Source organism: Ambystoma mexicanum, chromosome 11 (assembly GCF_040938575.1).
Source record: "Ambystoma mexicanum isolate Mex_15411 chromosome 11, UKY_AmexF1_1, whole genome shotgun sequence".
NCBI lineage: Eukaryota > Metazoa > Chordata > Amphibia > Caudata > Ambystomatidae > Ambystoma > Ambystoma mexicanum.
The window spans coordinates 1,266,130,742-1,266,157,531 of record NC_090934.1 but is presented as its reverse complement, the minus strand read 5'-3'; the positions used below and the strand labels follow the sequence as shown (position 1 = coordinate 1,266,157,531).

Sequence of the window (26,790 nt, the reverse complement as noted above, 5' to 3'; positions counted from 1 at the left end):
TTTCTAGCAATGCACATGGGTAAGTGTAATGGTAATACCAGCAACCTGACTGACTCCGCTTTTCAACAATTTATGAGTTTGTCTGCTTTAATTAATGATGATTGTAACCCTGTGGTGGTAGCCATCAAGAATTTACATGGTGTGATGTGTATGGAACTTACTACCCAAACAAGGCACATGTTTGATATCAGTTATAACCAGTCTTCGCTGTTAGATCTTTTCAAGACTAATATCCTTTGTCCTTTAATGGAACCCACTATGCAGGAAGTATCTGGGTCCTCTTTAGAAGATACTAAGAAACTTCTTATCTAGCGCATGCACACTCGAAGAAGGCCTCAGGGCCCTCAGGGCGCTCAGGGATGGAGCCCTTCTTTCAAGCAGATCATCTGAAGACTTCACTTGAAGCACGAAGAAGAACTCTTTGAAGATAAGGGTCCAGTTTCAACCAATGATCCAGTAGTAAATGGGAAAGCGGTGACGGGATTACCTGATAGAGATTCCCATTCCATTGGTGGATATTACTGGAAAAAATTAAAAAACAAAGGAAACTAAAAATAAAAAGAAATATAAGATTACCCGGGATAAGAGTGCACAAAATAAATCCTCCAGGAAATTTATGAGGAAACTGGGATAGTCCGACTGTCGAGATAATCTGGAGCCGCACGACTCCTCTTTGGAGGAGGTGGATCTGGTTTGTCTGGTTTGTGTGGAAGATGACAACTTCAAGTTGGGTTCGGAACCAGCCTGCGAAAATGGCCCAATAGAGGACAACCCATTGGAGGGGAGAAAGGTGGGATCCTATGCCCCGGCCAATGGGAGACTCGATGAGGCCCTGAATAACAAGAAAAAACACTTAGCCACAAATATGGATTTTCTGAAACAGCTAAAGGTAACTTTAAAATGTTCAACAGAAAGCACCCATTTGGGCAAAGACTATTACCCTGCCCATGACCCTGGGGGGCCCCATAGCTGAGGCAGTTTGTGAGGGGGGCGGACTGAACATGCATTGATTCTCCACCTAGTTCTAACATGTAAACATTTCACTACTGAGGTTTTTGGCTCCCATCCCCAACAAACTCCACTAACAAAACTTACCATCAGAGATATGATAAAGCAGATCATTTTGGACGGTAAAGCCAACAAATTGGCTTGTGATTCTTCAGAAAAATGTCACCCTATGCCTGCTATTGAGGTTACCTCTTCGCAGTCGATTGGCCTGGGGGACAACTGTATGGTAGGTGACTCGATAGTGGTTCTGGCTTGCTTAGGATGGTCCAACATAAAAGAATGGGCAGTCCAAATTAACACATGCTATGGGTCTGAAGGTCGGATGGATGCACCAGTACAGAAGCAGGTTGACCTTGACTATGGAGTAGGCTACCTCCAAAGGTAAATTTAAACAACCGCCCGGGGAAAGATGAGATAGATCCTCTCTTTAAGGAACCCACCTTCCAGGGTTACCCGAGTGTAACATGAATTACATGTTCGATGCTGGGGGCTCGAGTTATTTAAATAGAAGCACCATATTAGCTTTATTTAATGAAATTGCTTCCTTAAGACTTTTGACATCCAAAGATATCAAGCTTGTGGATTTCATTCATTTGAAGCGCTATGATTATAAGAGATTGGTAATACCCTCCAAATGGTCTATGAAATACTCCTAAACGAATCTGAAAATCTCCTAAAATTGGGTTACGATTTAAGGCCCTTCTTGACTAAAGTCATACCTACTGGTGTAAAGGATGGAATGGGTACGACTCATTCTTCTGATATAGTAACTCCAATTGACAGGTCGGGAAGTGCAATTGATGAATTCAAAGCTGGGACTGAGAAGGAAAGCTGGAGGTGGCTTGCTATGTCCCTAAGGGATTCCATAGCGCAGTTGAAGGAAATTAAAGTGAAGCTTTAGCGAAAAGGCAGTAGTTGACTCTACTCTCTTGTAATGTACAGGGATTTTCCTCATTATGTACCAACAAAAATCTGTGTGAACATCTACATACCCACTCCTTTTTTTGCCTCCAAGAAACATGGATCACTGGCCTCCCCATATTTGCAGGATATGAAATTGTTCTGGAAAGCGCCTTACAGGGGTCAAGGGATTATCCAACGGGGGTCTTTTGATTGCTGTCCAACAGGGTATCGGTCTATGCATCACTGATTAGGCAATCCTGTGTAAAGGAGTTTTGGCTGCCTCAATTAAAATTGAAGGACTTCTCAAAGTTAAGAATATTTTTCTCCTCAACATCTACTGAGGTCCTGAAAGGAATTTGTTTTTAACCTTTTTGAAGATTAATCAAAAAATTGAGGAATGGCATTTTACTTACTCGGGGTGACAGGTGATAGTTAGAGGGGATTTCACTGCCAACTGCTCCTGCTCCCCTTCTCTCAATGAAGATACATTATTCAAAGATATCCCTCTTCAACTATGTTTGTGGGGGGACGAAGTCAGTGGGGGGCTAGACAATAATGGGGCAAACGGTGAACTAATTCAAGGCTTTTTGTGGCGTACACATTTGGAGGGATGGGGCCTTATGCCATTAGTACTGAATGAAAAGAGCAACAGGCACAAGCAGGATACATGGTTTGGTGAAACGTCCTTGACCTATATAGACTATATTTTTGTAACCAAAACTCTTTTCAATATGATGAGTTCTTTCAAGGTGACATGCACTGATCTTGGTGACCATGCAGTGTTAACCGCTGACTTTCTCTGTGATAATTGTCATTACAACACAGTGTATCACAACTCCCAGATTAAGATAAACCAACAGGGCGACCCCCTAAGGTGGAATGACAAAAAGATTACATCTTTTAACATGATGATTCTGAATGATTTTGAAAACGCCTCATTAGAAACAAAGAATTCAACATACACCGTTTCAGCTTTAAATCAATATATTAGTGGGATGATGCCAAAGGAAGGCATAAAAAGGTGACTGGACAGACCGGGCAAAGTACACTATCATAGATTTGACCCCATTATCCAACAGAAGAAACTGCTAGCGAGGGAAGAAATCCTGCTAGTGGAAAAACCTGGAGTGGATTGATCCCTCATACAAGCAAGGTAAGATCAGAGGCATAAAGTATAGACTGAGGAATTGGACAAAGACGTTCAGGGCTAAATCTTTACAAGCCAATAGTGAGAACATACTTTCCTCTCTAAATAAAAATAATGCATGTTCCTTTTGAGCCCTGATCAACGACATAGAAATAATGCAAACTTTAATGTTAGCTAATCCGGGTCAGGGAGGAGTCTTGGGTTGAGTACTTTTGTGAATTGTATAAAGCAGGATCTCTTCCGACTCCCATGGCATGGGCGATGTTTTTTTAAAAGTATTTCTAGTGCCAGTCGATCAAGAGCAGAGGGGTCCAAACTCCCTCACTATATATTATTTAAGCAAAATATCGATCTCTGGTCTAGAATTCTATTCATATTGTTTAAAGACATCAAACAGACCCAGAGAATTAGAAACCTCATGGAAACCCTCATACGTCTGCCCTGTATTCAAGGAGGGGATAGGTCATCCCCAGAGAATTATAGACCAATATCCATAACGGATGCGGATTTGAAAATGTTTGCCTCTGTTATTCTGAAACATATAGAATATTGGAGTAGGGATATGAATATTTTAAATATATTCCAGTTGGGCTTTCGAAAGGTATGGGTACCGACTATGGTGGAATGATACTCACGGGTTTCCAACAAAATAATATCACTACGAAAGCACCCACTGCCGTTTATGTTGATCAATAGATCTGTCAAAAGCATTTGATCTAGTGGACCGTAGGAAGTAATGGCACAAATTATATATGTTGGGCATGCCCATTTGTCTTTTGAATATTCTGATTAGCCTTCATAATGAATCCTCTGTCAGGGTGAGAATGAATCAGGAAGGCCTTATGACTCAAGCCATCCCCACCTTTAATGTATTAAGACAGGGGTGTCTGTTTGCCCCAACACTGTTCAACTTATATGTATCAGATGTCGGACGATATGTAAATAAATCATCCATGGTCCCCCCAAAACTGGCAAAATTCAGATTCCATGGGCCGCCTATGCAGATGTCTTTATAATAATGGATGTCACTCTCATTGGTTTCTGAGGTTATTTACAGAATACCTGGAATTAAACAACCTGATTATTATAATTTTTTTACTTTTATTTTATTGGCAGTGGTGCAGTAGTGGAAGGACAAAATATGCATAAATCGTTCAATTACATAAACACATCTCGAGTCAACATGATAGGCGATTAACATAACATCATGTTTTACAAACAGGTTAGGCAAGCTACGCATTGGTCAAAGCTCAATCTACAGTTCAGGTGGCACTGATGAGTCGGTTTCCACCTCATCTTGCCGATTAAGATAGCTACAGAAGGCAGACCATATGTGTCTGGGGCATGAGTTCACCGGGAGGGAGGCGATGTATTCCCCTTCACAGGTCTGAGTCCAGGTTAGTTTCTCCAGCCACATTTGGAACGTAGGGGGTGAGGGACGTTTCCAGCATTGAAGGATGCATTTCTTGGCTACAATAATGCTCACATTCAAAAACTTTGCCATCTTCTTGACATCATCCCCGCTCCACAGCCCAAACAATATGCACAACGGGTCAGGGTCGAGAACCCTTCTCACAATATCAGAGAGAGCCTCAAAAGTTTTGCCCCAGAATACTTGGAGTGAGGTGCACGAACAGAACATGTGCAGGTGGTCTGCGTCCTCTGAGCCGCACCTGGGGCAGTTACATGCTCGACTCCGGTTGAACCTAGACAGCCTAGCTGGGGTATAGTATACTCTGTTTATTAGCTTGTATTGTATGCAGCAAAATCTAAAATTGAGTGAGACCTTACGTGTGTACAAGCACATTTTCTTCCACATAGCATCTGTGATCAAAAGCCCCAGTTCGTCGGCCCACATGGCTCGTGACTTGAACGGCTGGTGTAGGGTCCCTGATAGCAGTGTCTTGTAAATTACAGATACTACCCCTCGACTGTTGCTAGAGTTATCTATGTATTGGAATGCAGGAGTGTCTGGGGGTTCGGCAGGGTATGTGGACCACCTACCACGTATGGCGGCCCGCAGTCTTTACGCCTTCACTGTAGCATCTCGAGTGCCGAGCCAGTGTGCCGGGAGCGCCACATCTGCGAGGTAATAAACTGCCCATCAGGGAAAAGGTCAGTTAAGGCTTGGTATCCCAATTCTAGCCAGTGCTGGGAGAGCAGCTTGTCGTGTGTAGGTTCCAGCCTGGGGAATTGCCAGATGGGGAGCCATTTATAATAGGGGCGTGGATCAGATTCCAGATCCAAGATATGTCGCCAAGCCTATAAAGTAGACGCTATGGGCTCAAATATAGCATCAGTTTCGTATTTATTATGAAGGGTAAGTGTCATTACATTACCCTCAGGGGTTGCAAGCTTTTCCAATTTGACATGGGCGGGATGGTGGGATGTTTATACCAATGTGTGTCATACTGGGCTTGTGTGGCGATCCAGTATGAAAGCAAATCTGGAGCAGTGAAGCCCCCTTTCTCATAGGGTAGGACCATGTGCTTCCACTTCTTCCAGGCCGCACTGACGTGCCATAGAAATTGGGTGCCCAGCTTTTGCAAATCATCAAAATACTGCTTACCGGGCCAGTTCGGGACATTAGCAAAAATGTATAAATGTTTGGGGACCAGTATCATCTTAATCAACGACAGCCTTCCAGCCAGCGATAGTGGGAGAGCTTGCCATCTAGTCAGTCTAGATTCGAAGTATTGTGCCGCAGTAGTGTAATTCTCCATTATTAGGGTCGTTTTAGACAGAGATATCTGGACCCCCAGATATCTGATACCATTCGGGGACCAACGAAGGGGGTATTCACAAACTGGCTGCGGGGTGGCAGCGGTCCAGGGAAGGATTTCGGACTTTGAGTAGTTAACGGTAAACCCCGAGAAGGTGCCTATCTTGATTATGTCACGCATGATGGGGTCCAAGTAGGTGGATGGGTTCCTGACGTACAGCAGCACATCATCAGCGTATAACGATATTGAGAGGCCTCCCTCTGGAACAGCCTTCCTGCCTCCCTGAAACTTGAGGAGAACCATCTCCGGTTCTGGAAGCACCTCAAAACCTTCCTCTTTGCTTCTGCTTTCTCTCCCCCTCTCCCCTGCTAAATTCCTGACTGAAACTGCACTGAATCTGCACTGGACCACTCTCACTGATCTCGTCCCTGGCCCAGCCACTTGCGCCCTGCACTGCCTCCCTGGCAACCCCTGCACTGTGGGACTGTCTCTGTATCCCTACAGCCCCTTTCCCAGCACTTGTCTGCACTTGCCACCAGCTGGCCCTTTATTATTTATCTTGTTATTCTACTACCCCTGTACTGCACTTTCCCCTCTCCCTTTCCCCTTGCACTTTCCCTTCCCCTCTTCCCATGCACTTGCGCAATCTGAATGCCTTCTGGCGTAGTAAGATCGTTGTCTGTCTTCCCTTTGTCCGCCCTCCCTGCCTCGTCGCGCCTTGAAACACTTGTGTATAGGCGCGTTACAAATGCCATATCATATCATATCATATCATATCTCAGGGACGTCCTTGAGACGAATGCCCTTGTTAGAGTGACGCGTCCTGATGTAATCCACCATCGGCTCGATAACAAAGGCAAAAAGGATGGGGGAGAATGGGCACCCTTGTCCAGTGCCTCTGCGTAGTTCAAAGGGGCGCAAGGAGGCGGAGTTGACCAAGACCCTAGCTGTGGGACAGGTATATAGTAGCTTTATATATTGTATAATGCGCAGTCTGATCCCCATTTTCTTGAGGGCTGCCCACATATATTGCCACGAGACCATATCAACGGCCTTTTGGGCATCCAAGGTAACCGCTACTGCTTCAGCCTCCTGGTCTATCCTGGAAAGAACATTACACAACCTCCTAATATTGAGGGACGTCGACCGCCCCGGCACGAACCCACACTGGTCCTCGTGTACTAGGTATGGCATGATCGGGAGGAACCTGTTGGCTAGCGCCTTGGCGAGGATCTTAGTGTCGATGTTCATAAGTGACAATGGTCTGTAAGATCCACATTCGTCGCTAGGCTTGCCAGGTTTAAGAAGGATGGTAATCATCGCCTCACTCATAGAGGGGGGGAGAGTGCGATTGTGGAGTGATTCGTGCCATACCTCTAGCAGCGTGGGCGCCAGCAGTGCCACATGCTCCTGATAGAACTCTGGTATGAGGCCATCTTAGCCTGGTGCTTTACCTCTAGTGAGGACTGTGATGGCTGTGACTATTTCCTCAAAAGTAATTGGGGTCCCTAGCTGTTCCCTGGTCTTCTGGGAAATGTATGTCATGGGAATTTGATAGAGTGTTTCTCTGATGTCTTGCAAATTGTGCTTATGCTGCGGTGTATACAGGTCCCCATAAAATTGTGAGAAGATGTCAAGTATTTGTTGGTCTGACCATTGTTGGGCCCCTTGTTTATCCTTTACACATTCAATACGGACCTTGCCACTCTCTGCCCGAATAAGCCTGGCAAGAGATCTCCCCGGTCTATCTATCTCCCCATATTTTCTTGCTGTACAGGGGTGTGCAAAGTATTTTATTTCACGCTGGGCGTGTGACTCATATATTTCCAATTCCTCCCTGATTTGAGCAAGCTCAGATGGTGTTGCACCCATTGCACAGTTACGTTCCAGTTCCTTCAACCTTGCTTCAGAGCAATCTAAGTCCCTCCTAATGGTTTTCAGTATTCCCCCTTCCCTAAAGATCACCATGCCCCTGATGTATACTTTAAAGGCCTCCCATCGGACCCCATAGCTCGTATCCAGTTGTGCATTAAACTCAAAGAAGGTTTTTATGTCCGAGAGGATCTCTGCTTTAAACACTATATCCAACATCGCATCAGTTTTGAAGTGCCAAGCAGAGCGGGAAGGTGGGGTTGTCCCAAGCTCCACGAGCATTGCTACCGGGGCCTGATATGACAGGGTGCGTGTAAGTATTTGTGTGTTCGATATCCTGCCCAGTAATGTGCCCGTCGCCAAGTTCATATCTATTCTGGACGAGCTATCATGCACAGTAGAATAAAAGGTATATTCCCTGGTTTGGGGATGTAGAGTTCTCCATACATCATGCATTCCCAGCGATTCAATATACATACTTAATCTCTTAGCTGCCTGGGACAGTGCTCGCAGAGCCGTACCTGTTCTATCCAAAATGCTGTCCATGATTAAGTTCATATCCCCTCCCCAGATCACAGGGACCCCTATGTATCCCATCAGTATTGTGACAATAGTGTCAAAGAATTCCGGGGTGTCTACATTTGGGCAATATGTGTTTACCAACAGGTACTCATCATTTACTAACTTAAAATGTAGGACAACATATCTTCCTTCAGTGTCTATGTGGCTTTTCTTCAGTACAAACGATACCAATTTGTGGATAAGAGTCATCACACCCCTGGACTGTGTAGAGTATGTTGTGTAGAATCTGTTGGGGCCGCATGAGGGTGCCATGCAGGCTGCCACGTGACCAGCGGTATGGGTCTCCTGTAGGAGTACCTTCACCCCATGTCTTTGTGCATAGGCCATTATTTTCCGTGCCTTAGTGAAGTTGCCTATCTCCCGAACGTTCCACGTCATGATTGAGGTGGCCATGTTAAGATATCAGGGAACATCCTAGTTGTCTTGCCTGCTCCCAGATAGGGCTACAACACCGATAACGTCAAGTTGCTCGTATCTTTTACACACCTTCACACCACCTCTGCCATTTTCAAAAAACCATGCCCCCACATACCCTCCCCCTGCCTTCACTGCGCCCCCCCAACCCGAAGTGTAACAGTCTCCCTCCCCTATGCGTCATAGGCCCAACCTCGGCCTGCGTACAACAGAACTACATAAAGAAAAACAACAATTGCAGTTGCAGTGGGGTGCACCGCTGCCGTGTAGCCAACTTATATGGGTACCTGTAGGGCACCACTACATTTCACACAGTGGACATGGCGACCAGGCATCACCCCCACACCTCATGGACCCGGATAGGATGATCAGAACTCTGAATCACAAACATGAGTGAAGCATGACATGAGTAAAGTACAACAGTGGCCCAGAGTATCAGGGTGGAGTCACTGACTCCCTGTTTAGCCCAAAACATAACAAAGTGAATCGAGAAAGGCAAATCGGGGTGCCACGGTGTGGGTGGCCGTTGGAACCTGTTGCTTTCTGGTCATTAAGACAACCAGAGGGATATTATCTGGGTTACCAATTGCTCATGGGACATTTGAGGTATAGATCCAGGATCAGAACAACCAGCAAGGAGGATACCCTCACTGTGTTCAGTCATTCTCCATTTAGTCATCTGGGGGAGCATTTAGAGGGATGTTCGCTTCAATAAATGTAATCGCCTCATCTGGAACTGTGAAGAAGTATAGTTTGTTGTTAAAGGTGAACTTCAGGCGGGCGGGAAACAGTATGGCATAGGCAATGTTCCTTTCCCTGAGGAGTTTTTTTTAACTCCGATGAATTGGCGACATTCCTGTTGCACTCCCATGGAGAAGTCTGGAAAGATCCTGATGATCTGTGCATCTAGTCTGAGTTCACCCTTTTCACGTGCAAGCCGTAGTATGTGATATCTGTCTCTACAGCTTAAGATTTTTGCTATAATTAGTCTTGGATAATCGCCAGACTTAGGGCACGGGGCCAAAGCACGATGAGCCTGTTCAACGGCAAAGAAGGGGGACAGAGCGGGGTCGCCCAGCAGGTTCTTAAGCAGGGTTTCAGTTGTCAGTTCCAGCCGGCCCTTGAGCGCATTCTCTGGGACCCCAAGGATGCATATATTATTTCTTTGTGACCTTGACTCCAAATCATCACATTTCGCTTTGACAGTTTTCATATCGCGCACCAGAGAAAACACAGTGTCCTGCAATACAGTGATCCCGTCCTCGTTTGCACTGATCCTGGTTTCTGCCTCCGTTATCCTGGAGCCTGGATGATCCAGTTTAGACCTGAGCGATGTCACGTTGGCATTTATGTCATCTAATTTCTCATGGAAAGAGGCAAAGTTCTTAGCCATAGATTCCATCATGGTAGCGAGGTCTGGGCCGTGAGCGTTTGCATGTGCGTCTGCATCCTCCTGGAACTTGTCCATGGTGCCCATTTTGCCTGTGCCACGGGATCTGTTAGACATAGTGAGGATGAGGAGACCCAAGTGACAGCAGGTGGCACATGTGCAGGGTTACGTTGCTTCCAGATCCTAAGGACAATAATCTGAGCTATTGTAGTGTGGGTCGAGGTGTAAGAATCCCGAGGCCCACAGCCGGAGGAACTGTTTGGTATGCCCGGTGGTGCCATTCGCACTGTATATCATGCAGGGATTCAGTGTCTGTGATAATGAAGCGTTGTGATTGTAGGCTCAGTCGCCTCCTGTGTTGCTCAGCCCACCAGCCCCGACCCCCAACTGCGTGTAGAGCTACAGCATGCCTCTCGCAGTACCAGGCCCCATGCACGGCACAGCAGCCTTGACCATCAGCAGTCCGGTCCCACTCTTGACTGTTCCCCACACATGGCCCGTCCGTGCCTGATATGGGTGGCCAGGGTGGGCACGCAGGAGAAGAAGAGAATGGATAGTGTCTCTCCACCGGCTGCGGCTGCACTATATTCAGGGGGCACCACTGCTGGTATGGAATGATGTCACGGGGGACCAGAGTGTGGAATGCAGTGAAACCAGCAGGCCAGTTCAGTATGTTTGGGGAGCAACTGCACCAATCCCGGGGGCCAGACAGCGATGCCGCGGCGATACCAACTGGTACAGGGAGCAGTACAGTGTGCGCAGTCGGAGGAGCAAAAGGGCAGTGCACTTCAACCAGCAATGTCTCTGGGGGGAGGGGTACAGTCCACCAATGAGTCAGTGTTCAGGGCAATCGACCATGGGCCAGCGCTCTTGGAGGGTGTTCAGGTGGAAGTGTTTGTTAATATGTGTGGCCCGCAGGTATAGCCTGGGGGGGTCTTGGCCACAGCCCCCACCTGCGCGGGGCCTCTATGGGTTTAGGCCAGGCGGTGGGCACACTATTGCTGTATGGGCGTGATGTTAGTGAGGCGCACACCACGCTAGGTCCGGCACATGCAGTCTCTGTTACTGCCCAGTCCCTCGTGAATGCAGGTCAGTTGGAGGAGCCCGCCGCCAACCGCCAGATTGGCCACGGGATGAAAGAGGGCCAGGGGGACACAATACTCACTGGCTCGGTCTTGTATCAGGAGCGAGGCAGTCAGCAGGTGTTGCCGGTGGGCCGCGTGGCCGTCGGCAGCAACACCATGTCCGCGCTGACTCCCTGCCCCCACGGGTCAGGTAGCTGGATGGAGCCGGGTTGCCTCGCGGGGGTCGATGTGGCCGCAGGATCCACCCTCCGAACGCTGCTCGATCGCCAAGCACAAAGAAGGAGGGGGAGTCAGCAAGCCCGCCCAGAGACACGTGGCACTGCAGCCACATCAGATGTTCCACTTCGTTCCGGGTGCAGGAGGCGCGGACTGGTCGAAGGATGGTCCGTTTAATCTGGAATTTGGACCTCAGCTGCCCGCCACCTCGACCCTTCCGTGGGCCATTTTTCAAGACTGGGGGTGAGAAGGGGCCGCCACAGCAGAAGGATTTGCGCCGGCTAAACACTGAGCTGTCGTACTAGGCAGCCATCTTTGGGCTGCTCAACAGCACCCCAACAACCTGATTATTAACCCTATACAAACTGTAATATTAAAGCTGTGTAGAATCGAAAAGAAATGCTCCTTTACTTGGTCCATAAACAAGATCAAGATTAAAGCCATGAGTCATATGGTCTACTTGGGTTATCCCATTGTGGCACATCCCAGCAGGGGATTCTATAGGAATTATCTAAAAAACAAAGCCCTATACTAGCAACTCAGATGGGTAAGGTGCATAACAAATTTGGTAAATTTTCGCTTGTCCCGGGTCTGAAGTTTTATGTTACTAAAGTTATTCCTAGATTCATTTATGGTCTTCAACTCTTTCCTGATTGGATTCTGGCTGAACTTGAACGGTATGAGGTCTTATTATGGAGGAAGGTCCTATTACATTTACCTAGTTGCATCACTTTCTCAGCCGTAAATATATGATCTGGGTATCCAGTCACTCACTAGCTTGGTTGAGTGGAATACGTTGTCATTCATGAAGAAACTATGGTCTGAACCTGTATGGTCTTCTGGGCACTAAAGGTAGGGAGGGACGTGGTAATAATGGCCTCATCCAAGATTTATATATGAAATGCCTATCAATTGTGGGAATGATTCGGAGCTCAAAGACTGTTTTATTAAATAACCCTAACTTTGTAAAAAAGAAGGAAACGGCTATATGACTGGTCTAAAACGATAGATGTAACTACCAGTTCTAAACTCTATCGCCATATAATCTCCTATAAAGAGCAAATTGGCACCCTAGAATCGTACTTGATTCAATTTCCAGGAAAACGGGTCAGAAATAACTTCACGCACTTTCATTTTAACGTCTTGCCAACTAATGAAATTCTAAACATTAGATCTGCTAATAATATGCATGACTTGAGATGTTGTAGATACTGCCATAATCACCAATCCCATGAAACCTTGAGACACCTCTCGATCCATTGTCCTGCATTAAGATTGCAGAGATCGATGTTCTTTGGGAAATATGTCACTAACCTCCAATCTGTGTACTGGACTATGGCTAAATATGCTTCATGGGAAAAATGTTTCTTTGAAAGTAAGTGCTGTAAGATTCTTAAAGGAAGTGTGCAAAATGTTCAATTAGTAACATCAAGATATGTTTTAGTTTTAACTTTTTTGTGTTTAATCAGCAATGTAAATATGTTGTTTTGTTGGGTATTTTTCTTCTTTTTAGTTTTGCTTTAATGTATTTTAATGTTGTTGGTCATTATGATTGTGTATAGAATAATGTTAGTTTGCTCTTTATGATGGAAATTAATTTTGTCCTGTTTTGTATTTATCTCTTTTTAAAAATATTTGTAAAGGTTTTTTTAAAAACCATAAACAAATAAACAAATAATAATAACATACCTTGGATGCTCTCATCTCCTCGGACATTCCTATTTCAAAACCTCTCACTACGCCTCTCTCCTGAGATGACCATTTCCTCCTGTCTTCTCATCTGGATTTCTTTGGTCCTCCTGCTAAGCCACTGCCTGTCTCCTTCTCCATCATTCGACAGATGAAGCAAGTGTTAGTTGCTGCCTCTGCTGCCACTAACTTTCCCCTCCCACTCCTGCCCCAGACTCCCACACTGACTATGCCCTTGCTAATCTTCACCTTTCTATCACCAACACCTTTGATATTCTTGCCCCTTGTCATAAGGATCCGAATGAAGCCTGCCTCCAAGTGCAACACCTGGTATGACTCCGACCTAGCCTCTCTGAAACACAAGTGCAGAGTGGCTGAGCAGAACTGGAGGGCATCAGACACATCCTCTGATAAATTGGCCTGTCGCCTACTGCAAAGGCAACACAGACTCTCCATTCGCTCAAAGACGAGAGCTCACATCCAAGCCCTCATCTCTGGGGCCACTAAAAACTCTGGCAAACTGTTTAAAATCTGCAAGAAACTCACCAATCCTTCTGCAGTCTCCACATCTCCCCTGCCATCCCTGACCCTCTGTACCTCTCTGACCTCCCACTTCCTTTCCAAAACTCAGGACATTCTGCCCTCACTCTCCTCTTCCCCCTCCCTCCTCCCTCCCCAGCTGTCATTCCTCCCTTTTCTGCCCTCTACCCTCTCCTACTTCTCTCCTCCTACTCTCCTATAGCACCGGATGTTGATGTCTCTAGATTAGTCCACTCTATGAAAGTCTCCTCCAAACAGGTGCTCCCCTGCTGCTCCAGAACTATCAAGGACAACAGTGCCTGCCCTGTGAATTCCCTGGCTGAGTTCTGTAATCACTCCTTTGCCACAAGCTCCTTCCCTCTTCCCCTCAAGCATTCCCTTGTGCTTTCCCTCCTTAAAAGGCCCTCTTCTGACCCCTCCTGCCCTGCTAACTATCGCCCTATCTCCATCACCCCCTTCCTGGGCAAACTCCTGGAGAAGCTGGCCATCTCCCAACTGACCCAACATACCGAATCTGTTGGCTGTCTCCACGACCACCAGTCTGGCTTCAGAGCTGCCAGAGGCATGGAAACTGCTTTACTGGACAACCATGATGACATTCTTTCTAATCTTGACTCTAACTATCCATCCCTTCTTATCCTTCTGGATATTTCCTCTGCCTTCGAAATGGTCAGTCATGCCATTCTGACAAATCAGCTCCGTGACAACCTGGGCATCACAGCATTGGTACTGGACTGGTTGACCTCCATCCTCTCCATCCGACCTTCTCATGTTCAACTTGGCCCTTTTCTCTCCCCTATCACTCCCTCCACCTGCGCCGTCGCTCAAGGCTCTATCCTCTTGCCATGGTTTTTCAACATCTACCTTGCCCCTTTGGCCCATTTGATCTCTTCCTTCTCTGCTCATGTCCAGTGTTATGCAGATGACACGCAGCTCTCCTTCAAGCTTTCCTCCTCTTCCTCCTCCCTCATCCCTGGCTGTCTGACTGCTTTCCAATCATGGTGTCCTGCCAATGATCTCTGCCTTAATGCCAGTAAGACTGAGATCCTTTTCATTGGGACCCCAGCTCCCACTTTCCCTCCCTCTGGCTGCCCTCTATGGGTCCCCTCTGTTGTCATGCCCCAGCCCTCTTGGCGCTTGTGGCATGCCTGGAAGCCTCGCCGCCATTGATGTGCCCCATCACGTTTCTTACGTTTCTTCCTGCTGCATTCTAGTCTTTGGGCTCTTGGCTATTGCTTCCCTGTTTAGCCCTGCCTCTTCTTGCTGTTCTCACTTTGCAACCCTACCAGTGCCTTTACTTTCGGGACAGACGCTAGTTTCCTCTTGCAGCCTTTCTGCTGCCCTTCTTCCCTGTTTTCCCTTCCCTTTTGGTTTGTGCTAGCTGTGCAATTCTTCCTTCCAGCCTTGCCTGTCTGTGGTTTACGCTCCGTTTACCGAGACCGGGTCTTCCCTTTGCTTTCTTTCCTCAGCTGCGGTTTACCTGCATAGTCTTTCTGCCTCGTTACCTTCCTTTCTCCATTTCACCCTGTTGGCTTCCCTTTCCCGCTACGCTCCGTTGGGGGTTTCTCTCTATCTCTATTTCTCTTCTGTTTTCTTTTCCGTTCTGTTACTTTCTGATTTTCTCTTCACCTTCCGCTCTGGTTACGCAGAGTTCTGTACTCGCTGCTTGGTTCTCTTGTGGACACTCACACTTGTGCTCGTTCTCCAAGCATGGATCTTGCTGTTGCTGCCCTTCTTATTTCACCTACCGCTTGGAATGCAAATTGGATACTTGGAATGCTTGCTTACCTATTAGGGTTCCACTGGTTCAACGAGACTATTCTCCAACTTCCGGTTGACACTGCTCATCTACTTACCACGCTGCAGGACCGTTTCCAAAAGAGTTTTTTTAGCCTTTGGCTTTTTCCTCTTTTCGCAGGAGTTCTCGGGCGGGGGCGCTTTGTCTGCTGTGTTCCGTACGGCGACATAGTGGCTTCCATCCAAGGAAGGCCGTATCTCTTCCAAAAGAAGAAGGCTGTACGAAGAAAGAAGGATAAGAAGCACTCATCCTCAACAGAAGTCTCCAGTGAAGAGGAGGAGGGGGATCTAACTGTTTTAAGAGACTCAGAAGACGATATCTTTGACATCTGCTCACCCATTTGACCCATTTGTGAGGCAAAAAACCTTGGTGCCATCTTTGATTCCTCTCTCTTTCTCTCCGCACACTGTGGACATTGCCAAGAAGGCCCACTAGCAACTTCACCTCCTCAGAGGCATTCTCCCTTTCCTCACCTTCCCCCAGAAACTCAATGTCTCCAGGGCTCTGGTAGTCTCTAGGCTTGACTACTGTAACAGCCTCTTCCTTAATCTTCCCTCTTCCTCCTTCGTCCCCTTCAATTAATCCAGAATAGGGCTACAAGACTTATTCTTGGCCTCAAGCCCAGGGACCGCAACTATCCAGCCCTAATTTCTCTTCTATGGCTCCCTCTGCATTATCCACAAGGTTTTCTGGGGCATGGGACCCCGCTACATCCAACTCTCTCTCCCTAAATACTTCCCTGCTACAGCTCTTCGGTCTTCTAGCTCCAACTCTCTGCAAACCAGATACTTCTCTAAGCAAAGAGTGGGGGTAGATGTCTCCCTCTGGAATGTGCTCCCTGCCTCTCCCAGGCTTGAGCCAGATCCTTAAATTCTGGAAGCTCCTCAAGACCCTCTTTTTCTTCTCCTCCACTCTCCCCATCCCCTGCTAACACCTGTCTCATTGACTGGTTCCCTCGGAGTACTACAGGGCTCCAGGCCCCCTGCACTTACCTACATTCCCTGGCACTTGCTCGCTGGCCTCTCCTTAGCACTTGCACATCGCCTCTTCACCCTTTTCCCTTCCCACCTTAGCACTTGTTTTTGCACAGACCGGTACTTCCCCCTTCCCTCGCACTTCTTGTTCAGCACTTGCACCTTCCAAATGTCACGCACTCTAATAGGACCGTTATTGTATCTTTCTCCCTTGTCCCCCCCCCCTTTTTGTCTCGTGGCGCCTTGAAACACCAAGTGGTTGTCCTTGATGTGATGTGATATGATATGATAGGTTATTTATAACATGCTTAATACCCAGAGGTTTCTAAGTGCGGACCCAGGGATCAAACCTGTGTATGGTGCTAGGAAGGGGAGCACTGGTACTTAAAGCATTCTGTGAATACTTGATGATCTGTCATCAATAGGATGGTAACAACAAATGATCTGTGTATTTGCTCTTCTTTTCTTTCCTTGCCAACCATCTTTTGTTCCCATATCTGGTATGTATTTCGTTTTTACTTGAATATTTGTTGTGTTGGGATTATATTTTTGGAAATCCTTGGATTGGCATGTTTTTCCAAAAATGTTTGTGTTTGTTATGACACGTCAATTTTCATGCATTGAGATGTGGTAACGTGATTTTTTTCTAGTACTGAAGCCCTGAAGAAGACCTGAGCAAAAAGTTCGGAACACGTGTTGGCAAACCATTAAAGAATATACACAGTAAAGAATATACACAATGACAATTGATTAGTCTCTTTATTGGTTGAATATTAATGATTTAAGGCTCCGCCCTTTAAGAATTAGGGGTGGGGTGCAAATGGCCATTGGATGTGTCACTTTCATGACTGATGCTGACCAACCCAATATAATTATATACAATAGCGAGAGTATTAGTTTCCAATATGTGGAAGATTGCTCAATGAAGTGATAGCCCCACCTTATATACATAAGAGGGGACAGGACAATGCATGGGCTAATGAGAGGAGTGTTCATCCACGTCCCACACGGAGAGCCAACAGTATTTTATTTCTTATAGGCCCCTGGACGTACTTGAGCCAATGGCAGAGCAGAACCACAGACATAGCTGAGGTGGGGATGCAGTAAAATCTCTAAGAAAATATAATTGGTTGGCACAGAAATGTGAGCCAACCAAATAGGTTGTGGGGCCGAACCATCAGTGTTTACCTGGGGTAGTGTACGCCCATTGACACATAGAACATAACCAATGAAGTCAAGTCTTTCTTGCCTGTGAACTGGAACGAGGGTCAAATGGGTGCTAGTCACAAAACCAGGTCCCATTACGTGTAATACAAAAATCTGCTAACAACAAAGTGTGTGTCAAATGCGTTGGATGAGCAGATTTGTACAGGCAGAGGCGTTGCTAGGGGGGGCGGGGAGGGGTAAGTGGGATATAGCTCCTTTTGGTTGTAGCACTGGATAGAAGCTCAGGTGCTACAACCAAAATGATAGCTAGCCCCGAGTCCTGCCAGGCCCGACATTAGCATAGACCCTGATCTTTTCCAGACCTGGCAACACCCCTGTGTACAGGCCTTACATGATGCTGTGAAAGCATGCCCCAAGATCGAAGGATATTCTGGTTAGGAATTAATTATTAATGTAAACAGCTAAATGTGCCTTTCTGACTTTTCTATATTAACTCAATTCTGTAAATCCCTAAAAACACCACAAGTACTGCAAGCTCAAGGCTATAATTTGGCACTTGGATCCTCTGTCAACTTCCCTGTCCATTTCTGCAAAGCTGTATGGAAATAAAACCTGACCCTACTAGTGCTTATTGATAATCATGAATTATTAATCTAGCGCTTTCACCAAAGAGCTGCACACAGAAAACACTTAAATATAAAATGTTGTCCTCCAACCAACATTGGTACTCATTTATCGATCTCGGATGGATGAAAGGCTGAGCAGCCCTTGCCTGATTCAAACCTGTGACCTGCAGATCATACACAGATTGCAGCATTTACGGCTATTGGATTTATTGAGTTGATTTCCATTATCATTCTGCTTCAAACCAACCACTTTGGCAGGTCAAGAGGCATCAACCTCCCTTTCCCATCGCCACCACCATCATCCCTCGCACAATTGCACTGGTGGGCTGGGAGGATAGCTCGGGGCAACCCGTTTGTCTTGTAAGCAAGATAACACAGAGCAACACAGGATAGAATCCTGGTCCAGAGCTTTGAGACTGGTCTCTGGAATTAAAAGATGTATAAAAAAAGATTAATTTATTGCACTTAATGTGCATTTCTATTTGAAACCACTAAATTGTGTGGTCAACTCAGCTACTTAGAAAGGCAGAAGGGCTTTCAATCTGCTCATTCTAACATTTTGTTGTACCTTCTTACCTGCCACCCCTTCAGCTAAATCCTGCCTTTTCATGGTGGAATGCTTCTGCTTCTTCTGGATTTTCTTAAAATCTTTCTTCCGCAGCTGAGCGATAACCCACGCGATGAACAAACTGACTACAGAGAAAGAGAGGTGGAAACAGAAATGAAGTATAAGTCAAGCGCCGAGAAGAACGACAATGTGACGGGCCATTGAGAGATTATCACATGAAACAGCCCAAAAACAGTTACCCGATCACTGGTGGAATATTCTACAACATAAGAGGAAAATCTAACAGGGTGTTACTAGGTTGCACACAGAGTAGTTCAATTTGCTCCAATGTGTAATTTGTAATTTGGTACTTTTTCACCCAGGTGTAGCCAGGTCCCTGCTGGCAAATTATCATGTGTGCATGGTAAGCAGCATTCACAATGATCATGTGTGCATGGTAAGCAGCATTCACAATGATCATGTGTGCATGGTAAGCAGCATTCACAATGATCATGTGTGCATGGTAAGCAGCATTCAAAATTACAAGTAAAAGTGTTTACAATGGATCCCTATATTGTGTGCCTTCTTTATGTTCAAAAGATTGAAAATGGGGGGTGACGTTTGCGTTATGTCCCTATGCAACATGAGCTTCACTGCGGTTTATCTGGTTAAACCTTCTTGCTTTAATAATACCAGATGATACTGATTTTCAAGATGGTGACACAAGAAACATTACATGATTACCTTCACACATCACCCTGCCTCAATGTGCGCCCTTACTTAAGTTAATAATTTTTCATTGTGTTTGGATAACCCTCTTCTTTGCATGTCCTTCTTGTCCCACAGACATTATCCCTTCATGTCCACCTTGTATTACTTTCAGTTGTGTACAAAATAGCGCTGCCTTTAGGACAATGACATTAATCTCCCATGGGGCTTAAATGCAAGCATTGTATTTAAGAGCTGCATACCCATACTGCTTTGCTCTTAAATCGAGGAGAACTTCCAGGGATGATCAGCAGGTGGTATGACACCAAGGCTATGGCTTGTGTGACTTGCTAAGAGAAATGGCCTGGTCTATGATTAAATGCTTTTTCCCCTCACCTTTTGAAGCCCACCATAATATTGACCTGGATTGGTAAATATGCACCAAAGCCCCAATTGAGGATATCAACCTCCTCCCACTGATCATCCCTATTGAAGGTGAATTGCATAGGTGTTTGTTGCATGCTCAAGAGCAGTCAGCCCTGATCTCATAAAGTCATGTGCACAATAGCTGTGGATGTAATTGACCCTATATTACTAAATGTTCCAGGCAATGTGCTGTGAAGGTCTGGTCCATGTCCTACCTAGGCAACATCGATAACAGTCTACCAACCCTAAAATACTGGAAGATCTGTTGGCTTTGATGGTTATTAGCCTCATGCCAGTTTGCTGCACCCAAGGAATAACAATGCTGCCTTACTCGAGATGGATCTATGCTATCATTGCGCTGCTGAAAAGGTCGACTAACAAAATGCTGAGTGCAATAGTGGTGAGGCGCAGTGGTCACATAGATCACCCATTCCCTTATCCCCATTCCCGCATACCTTATTCTTTTCTCTTTCCCTTTCGCGGCACACTCCCCTTGATCTACGCAACGTCAGTTCCCTCCACCTTACGTGGGTGAGAGCTGGCGCCACAGGGCCCATTTTTAAACTATTTGTGTATACTTTGTTGTCTCCCGCTTACCATGTAATGTAAGCAGGGGACACCCCTGTCACCCTTGACTCCCATTACAATGAATAAGAGGAACTGCTCCCCTTGGTCAGTGTAATGGGAGTTGGTTTTCTGGAAGCAGCTGAGAGTGCAGTAAATGCGCATTTGGCATTTTATTGTCGACATTTTGGGCTGATACCCTCTAGACCATGTTCCGTCATTCCAACCTAGGCAACTTGTCAAACCCTAGAGGATATATTACTAACCAATGAAGTTATGCTACGGTACTTGCTACTGGAGGGGTGAGATCATAACAGTGATACCTCATTCTATTGACGACAATCATGGTTGGATGGTTTTGAGCAAGGACTGGAGACTGGAGAGAGGAGTTTGTGACAATGAAGCAATGTCATCATCCATCCACTCACACCCACTTCCCATAAGACAACTTGCAAGAGCGCAAAGACCCACAGAGTACATGTTTTCGTCAAACCTAGAGGTAAAGCACAGAGAGCCACGATAAGGATGCCATAGCCGACCCCGCTTCCCTGGAAGTAGTCAGTGACGGTGAGTGGTGTGCACGGAGGAAGACGATCTGCAGTAATCTGCTCCGGTTGAGGGCAAGGGTCCCCTGCAGGTCAACGAGAGAAACACAGATACAAAGGAGTTAGAGAGAAAGTGAAGAGTATAAAATAGATCATTGCCTTTTAACAGTTCTATGCAGCCCATGCTCTGAGGGCTTTATAATTGATTACTCATACCACTAGTGTGCCCCCACTCCAATCTCTACGTACAGCGTTCTGCTACCAGCTCATTCTAGATCCACACTCAACAAACTTTAAATACATTTTCTAAACTCTCTCAAATATATCAAAATGTGCTTTCTCCAGTTGTGTTCCATCTCTTTGGCATACATCCCTAGACATCTCCAAGGTAAGCCCGTGTCATCACAATGCAGTAAATGCCTACAGGTTCTCCTTTTCGCGGTTTAAGTGAGCACATTTAAAAGTGGAAGGATTATTTTGATAGTTTCATGTGGGATTTTTTGTTCGGTTTTCAAATCCAACTTTCAGGCTTATTCTATGAACCCATTCCTTTTTATATTTTATTGTTATGAAGTTAGGAAAATTTGAAGCGTATCCTGAGAGCTAGCAACTAAGATTCCATTCAACCACATGCAAAGCTGTGCATCTTGGGTCTAGAAGATCCAGGGGGTAGAGGGAGGCAGGAGCAAGGGGATGTAGGCTAGTCTGAAGAAGAGGGATATTGGTAATTTTGTACTGACTTATATCAAATCTGCCAAACATTGTGACTAGAAATTACAAACAGACAGGGGGGATGTTGAGCCTCATACAGAGAGGTTCACAAACAGAACATTTGAAGTAATGCTATCATTGTAAAACAGACCTTCCCGGAGAACCAATCCAGGAATTAATCCATATATGAATCCACCGGGCCATGAATCAGTCAATGAATCAATCCACCCATGAATCCATAAATCCATCCATTCATGAATCAGGTCATCTATCCATCCATCATTTTCTTTTTGGATGAATACCTAAATTCCCAAAGAGGCATCAAAAGGGCTAAGCAGCAAGTGGACTAGATAGGGCAAACAGGGCTTCAGTATCCCAGTGAATGGTGCTAGAGATTTTCCTTTGCATAAATCTTTGAAGACTCTTCCAGAATTTAGCAAAATGATTTTCCCTCAGGCTCGTACCAGTTGATATGAAGGTTGGTTAACAGGGTGTTCCCCTTTGAACAAAGGACTCTAATGGGGATATAAACTGGAAACCTGCATTTGAATGAAGGAGATGCATCCACATTAATGGCAAACAGTGTTTGCCTCCAAAAAAACATGGTGTACAAATTGCAGAAAGGCAGCTCTTTAATGCATGCAATTATCGTCCGGGAGGTCAATCAGTCTCAAGTGACCAAAAGGCTGAGAACTGTCAACCCGCCCACATCGGGCTGCATAATTTCAAGACAAAAAAACCCAAGTTACAATATATTCTTGACATTCGGTAAATGCAAATTCCTATTCTCCTACTGGCTCTCACCATTTGCAAACCTAAAGAACAACATACATTATCCTATTTTATTGGTTAGTATATTACACATTATATTCCAAATATATAAGACAATTAGTGAAAAGTGAAATCAGCACCTCTTGGCAGCAATAGTAGATACACTAACATCCTTTCCCATGACACCAGACATCTTGGTACCCTAGACCTTTGCCAGACCTTGCAGCTTCCTCATCTGTGCAACTACCATATTTATACATGTTGCTGTCCCCATTACTCATTCTTCGCACTAGGCCAAGGACAGAAACTGTTAGTTTGAAGGACGTTCATTTTGCTTGGGAAAGAGAGATCCTCATAGAAAAACATGTAACAGAGAACCCACTTTTGGGAAGTAATTTCTTGTATTATTTGTGCTATCAGGCCCTTCTGCCACAAACGCAGTCCTAAGACTTCACTAGAGGGCAGCAGATCCAAAACCTGAGCCATTGTTTTGGCAGTGCCTCAACCCGAGGCCTAGTTCACACCAGAACACGTCTTTTGCAACTATTTTAATTGCCGCTTGACTAATGCTTAAGGCACAAATCATTATTATTCCATGTGCTCATATTCCCTGGAAAAAGCTTAATGAGAAAGGATAAAAGGAACCTCATGTTTGAAACAATAACTACATGATACATGATTAATATTTGCACTGGTTGCTATCCAGCCAAATACTCTGCAACTTAAAAAGTTATCTTGGATGCAGCAGAAACTAATCCAAAATGGCTGGGCCACTAAAACAACTTTGAACCCTCATGCTTTGAATATTCTCGCAGCCTGTATTTCTCTTAACGTTTAGGATTTAGCATTGGCATATTAACATTAACACTCGAGACCTGCACCTCTGACAAGCAGCAGACAAGAAGCCCTTCTGTGCTTCCATTGAAAATACTGAAGCATCACACCATATCAAGATGTTTGCCGCCATCCTTGCCCTTCCTCGAAGCAGGTGCAGCCCTCCAACACTGCAGGCTGCTTCATCGCCGAGCACCCGGATTGTCTGCGGAGCGGCCTATGCCGGCAGGTTGACCCGAGCCAGCAGGTGAAGGCGGCCTTGCCGTAGAGGCCCATGCAAAAGGCCACTACTGCCTGTATTTGCCTGTCTGGGCCAGAAGGACCTGCATCCCGTCTTATTTGTTTGTCTTTGTGTGTTTTTGTGGCGCCCTGATGGCTGCAGGCTGTCGGCGCGGTGCAAATAAATAAAGAAATAAAATCCTGATCAATCATGTTCCAAACCCGCCATCTTCTTGCATCGAATGCAACCGCTCTGTAACACCGACCTTCCCATCCACCTTCCGTTGAAAGGTAAGCATGCCTGCATTAGCGCGCCCCCAGGCATTCAATGTGCGCTTAACCTCTCCTGTGCAACATTTATCCCCATACATCCTCGCCCCCATTTCCTCCCCCTATACTCACCATCACCTGCACCCCTGCCATCCCCAGCACTATACTAAATTCCTTCGACCACGCTCATGTTGTGCATGCTGATCATCACTCACACCTTCTCTTAGAGTCAACCCACCACACAACCACCTTATCCGACTCCCCCAAACAACCACCTGAGCCTGTTATACCTCAGCCTGCCCATTCCCAACCTACCTACACCACACCAGGTGCATTTAATCCTGCTACCTGTCTCATTGAATGTGAAGTTAAACATTAATTCATTATTTTTTTAAACTACTGCAACAAAAAAGGACTACATAGAGAAAAAGTGGGATGTTCTCCTGACATTTGGTAAGGGCAAAGGCAGAGAAGCAACAGCAGTCAGGTTTCCCAGTCATGCGTGACACCTAGGCCAGCCCTGATTTTTCCCACTGCATGCTGGGACATGTAGTTTTGTTTTTCACATTGTAAGTTTGGAGGTACAAGTCTCAGAATGCCATGAAAAAATTCAGAACTGGGTCAAGGCGTTGCATATGGAACTGGGAAACCTGGCAGCTATGACAATAATGCCGGACACTGGTATCTAAAGCAGGTGTAAGACCAGTTTACAAAAACACAATTTCCTTCCCTAAATATCCAGTATTTGCATAGGCTGACATCTGGTGATTGATGCAGAGCATTGCATAACTTGTTTTCCAAGTTCGGAAAGGGACGTCGACAGGGCCTGTCTGTAGTACTACCCCTAGTGCCAGCCCTAGTGTGACGTGTACTGTACCCATGGTCCTTCACATGTCAAGTTCATCAGATTGTTTTGTTTCTGACATGAGGGAGCATGAAGTGTGTATTTGAGTATAGGAAGGTGAAAGTGCAAGATGTCTATGTACCTTCGACTCCAAAGAGGGGAGGAAGGGTGGGCGAATATGAATCCAAGCAGATACAAAATCAGAATGATGATTACAGGTATTTGTCTTCTGAGGCTTGTGGATCTGCTTAGAATCCCACACTTTGCATAGACTATCGAGCAGTACCTGGTAGGTGGATTGTTAGAAGGTACAGCAGCTAAGAGATGTCTTAACACTGCATGTCCTACTCCTTGTATGAGCATCTACGCAGTAAGGCTGCAGGAAAGTGTGAGTTGAACTTCATGTTGCTGCCTTGCAAATAGCCTCTAATGGTACATTTGCAATAAATGCCAGAGTAGCATCAGTACCTCGAGTTGAGTGTGCTCTGGGAATGAATGGTAAAGATTATGTGGACAGAGAGTAGCAAGGTTGGATACAATTTACAATCCATCTTGAAATATCTGATTTAAAGACAGAATCCCCTTCTCTTCCAGCAGCTAAGCAGACAAAGAATTGATATCTTCCTTATTGGTTTTTGTTAAATCTATATATTACATCACCGCTCTCCTGACATCTATTGCAATTTAGGACATTCTAGTAATGTCTTTCTTGGTGATTTTAACATCCCCGAGTGACAGGCTGACAAGCACACTCAAAGCACGCTTTTCACACTGACTGCTTCCATGGATCTTAAGCAAATTGTGCTCTCCCACACACACAACAAAGGCAATACCCTAGACATAGATTTCACATCATCTTCCTGCATCACCTGTGTGGACCCTGTCCCACTTGACTGGTCTGACCACCCTCCTTCCCATTATCCGTCACCCAATCGACTACAGCTCACAATGGTGAGGCTAAACGCCTCCTCAATGAACGCCGCTCATTCAAAACCTTCCTGGTCATTGAGCTTGATGCAAACTTTGCAGATTTCCCCACCAGAGGGAATGCCTTGGGCCTCCTGGATCTATTCAGCAACTCTTCAATGAAACTGGTGAACACTTGAGCCATGCTAAAACCCAGTCGGCCAAAGATCAAACCATCTGCCCCATGGTACACCCCCGCGCTAGCCACCAACAAACGCTCACTCAGAGCCCTAGAGAAACGGTATCACAAACAAATTGGGAGACCTCACCAATCTCAAATATCTCCACGCAAACTGTAGGACTCTGATTACTGAGGGGAAAGCTGCTCACTAATCCACCACCATTGCAGCAGCCTCGAATGGGAGCAAAGCCTTCTTTGAAATAATAAAGCATTGTGCCAAACCCTCACCCAACCCTGAGGTACCAACAACTCATGGAAAAATGCAATGGAATCAACACATTTTTATTGAGAAAATAGACATAATCCAAGAGACCATCAAATCAACCACTCACAGCATTAGCATCCCCTGCACCCTGGCACACACACCGACCCTCTGGACTGAATCCTCTCCTCTCTCTCCCCTGGATCTCTTAAAATGATTGCCTCCCTCAGACCTACTTCCTACTCTGATGATATAATTCTGGCCTCTAACATTAAACAATTGACGGGCCCGGTGCTAAATGCGCGCCTCAGAATCATCAATGCCTCCCTTGCAGAAGGATCATTCCCGTACACCATAAAAACCGGTCTCATTTGAGCTCTTTTGAAAAAAACAACCCTAGATCCACATGATCTAGCCAACTACCGGCCGATTACGAACCTTCTGTTTATTGGTGAAATCTTGGGGAAAGTAGTTGCTACACAACTACTCGCCAGAATCAAACAACTCCACCTCCTAAATGACCATCGGTTGAGTTTCTGCCCCAGGTGTAGCATTGAGACAGCCGCCATCCAAGTGGTGGATGATGACCTCCAATTCATAGATAAGGGCAACTCATGCCTCATTCTCCTTGACCTCTTGGCTGCATTCGACACCATTGACCACTGCATCCTTCTCTCCCTCCTTGCTAACAGGATGGGAGTCTCTGGCGCTGTCCTGAATTGGTTTACCTCCTACCTCTTAGGCAGACATCAGATTGTTCAAATTAACTTGTTGCGTTCTTAGCAACTCCAGGTCCCCTGTGGACTGCCCCAAAGCTCCATTCTCTCACCAATCCTTTTTAACCATTACATAGAGCCTTTGGACACTG

The 26,790-nt window shown here is 45.8% G+C and overlaps 1 protein-coding gene across 2 annotated transcripts in view; it reads right to left on the bottom strand.

Moving 5' to 3' along the window:
* LOC138504310 (dual oxidase 1-like) overlaps positions 1–26,790 on the bottom strand; it is a 1,064,761-nt gene that overhangs the window by 250,048 nt on the left and 787,923 nt on the right. For both annotated transcript variants that reach the window (XM_069624719.1, XM_069624718.1), the window contains exons 15-16: positions 20,873–21,010; positions 18,711–18,827 (exon numbers count right to left, since the gene is read on the bottom strand). In XM_069624719.1, the coding sequence (XP_069480820.1) occupies positions 18,711–18,827; positions 20,873–21,010 (255 nt within the window). The remainder of the gene's footprint in view (positions 1–18,710; positions 18,828–20,872; positions 21,011–26,790) is intronic.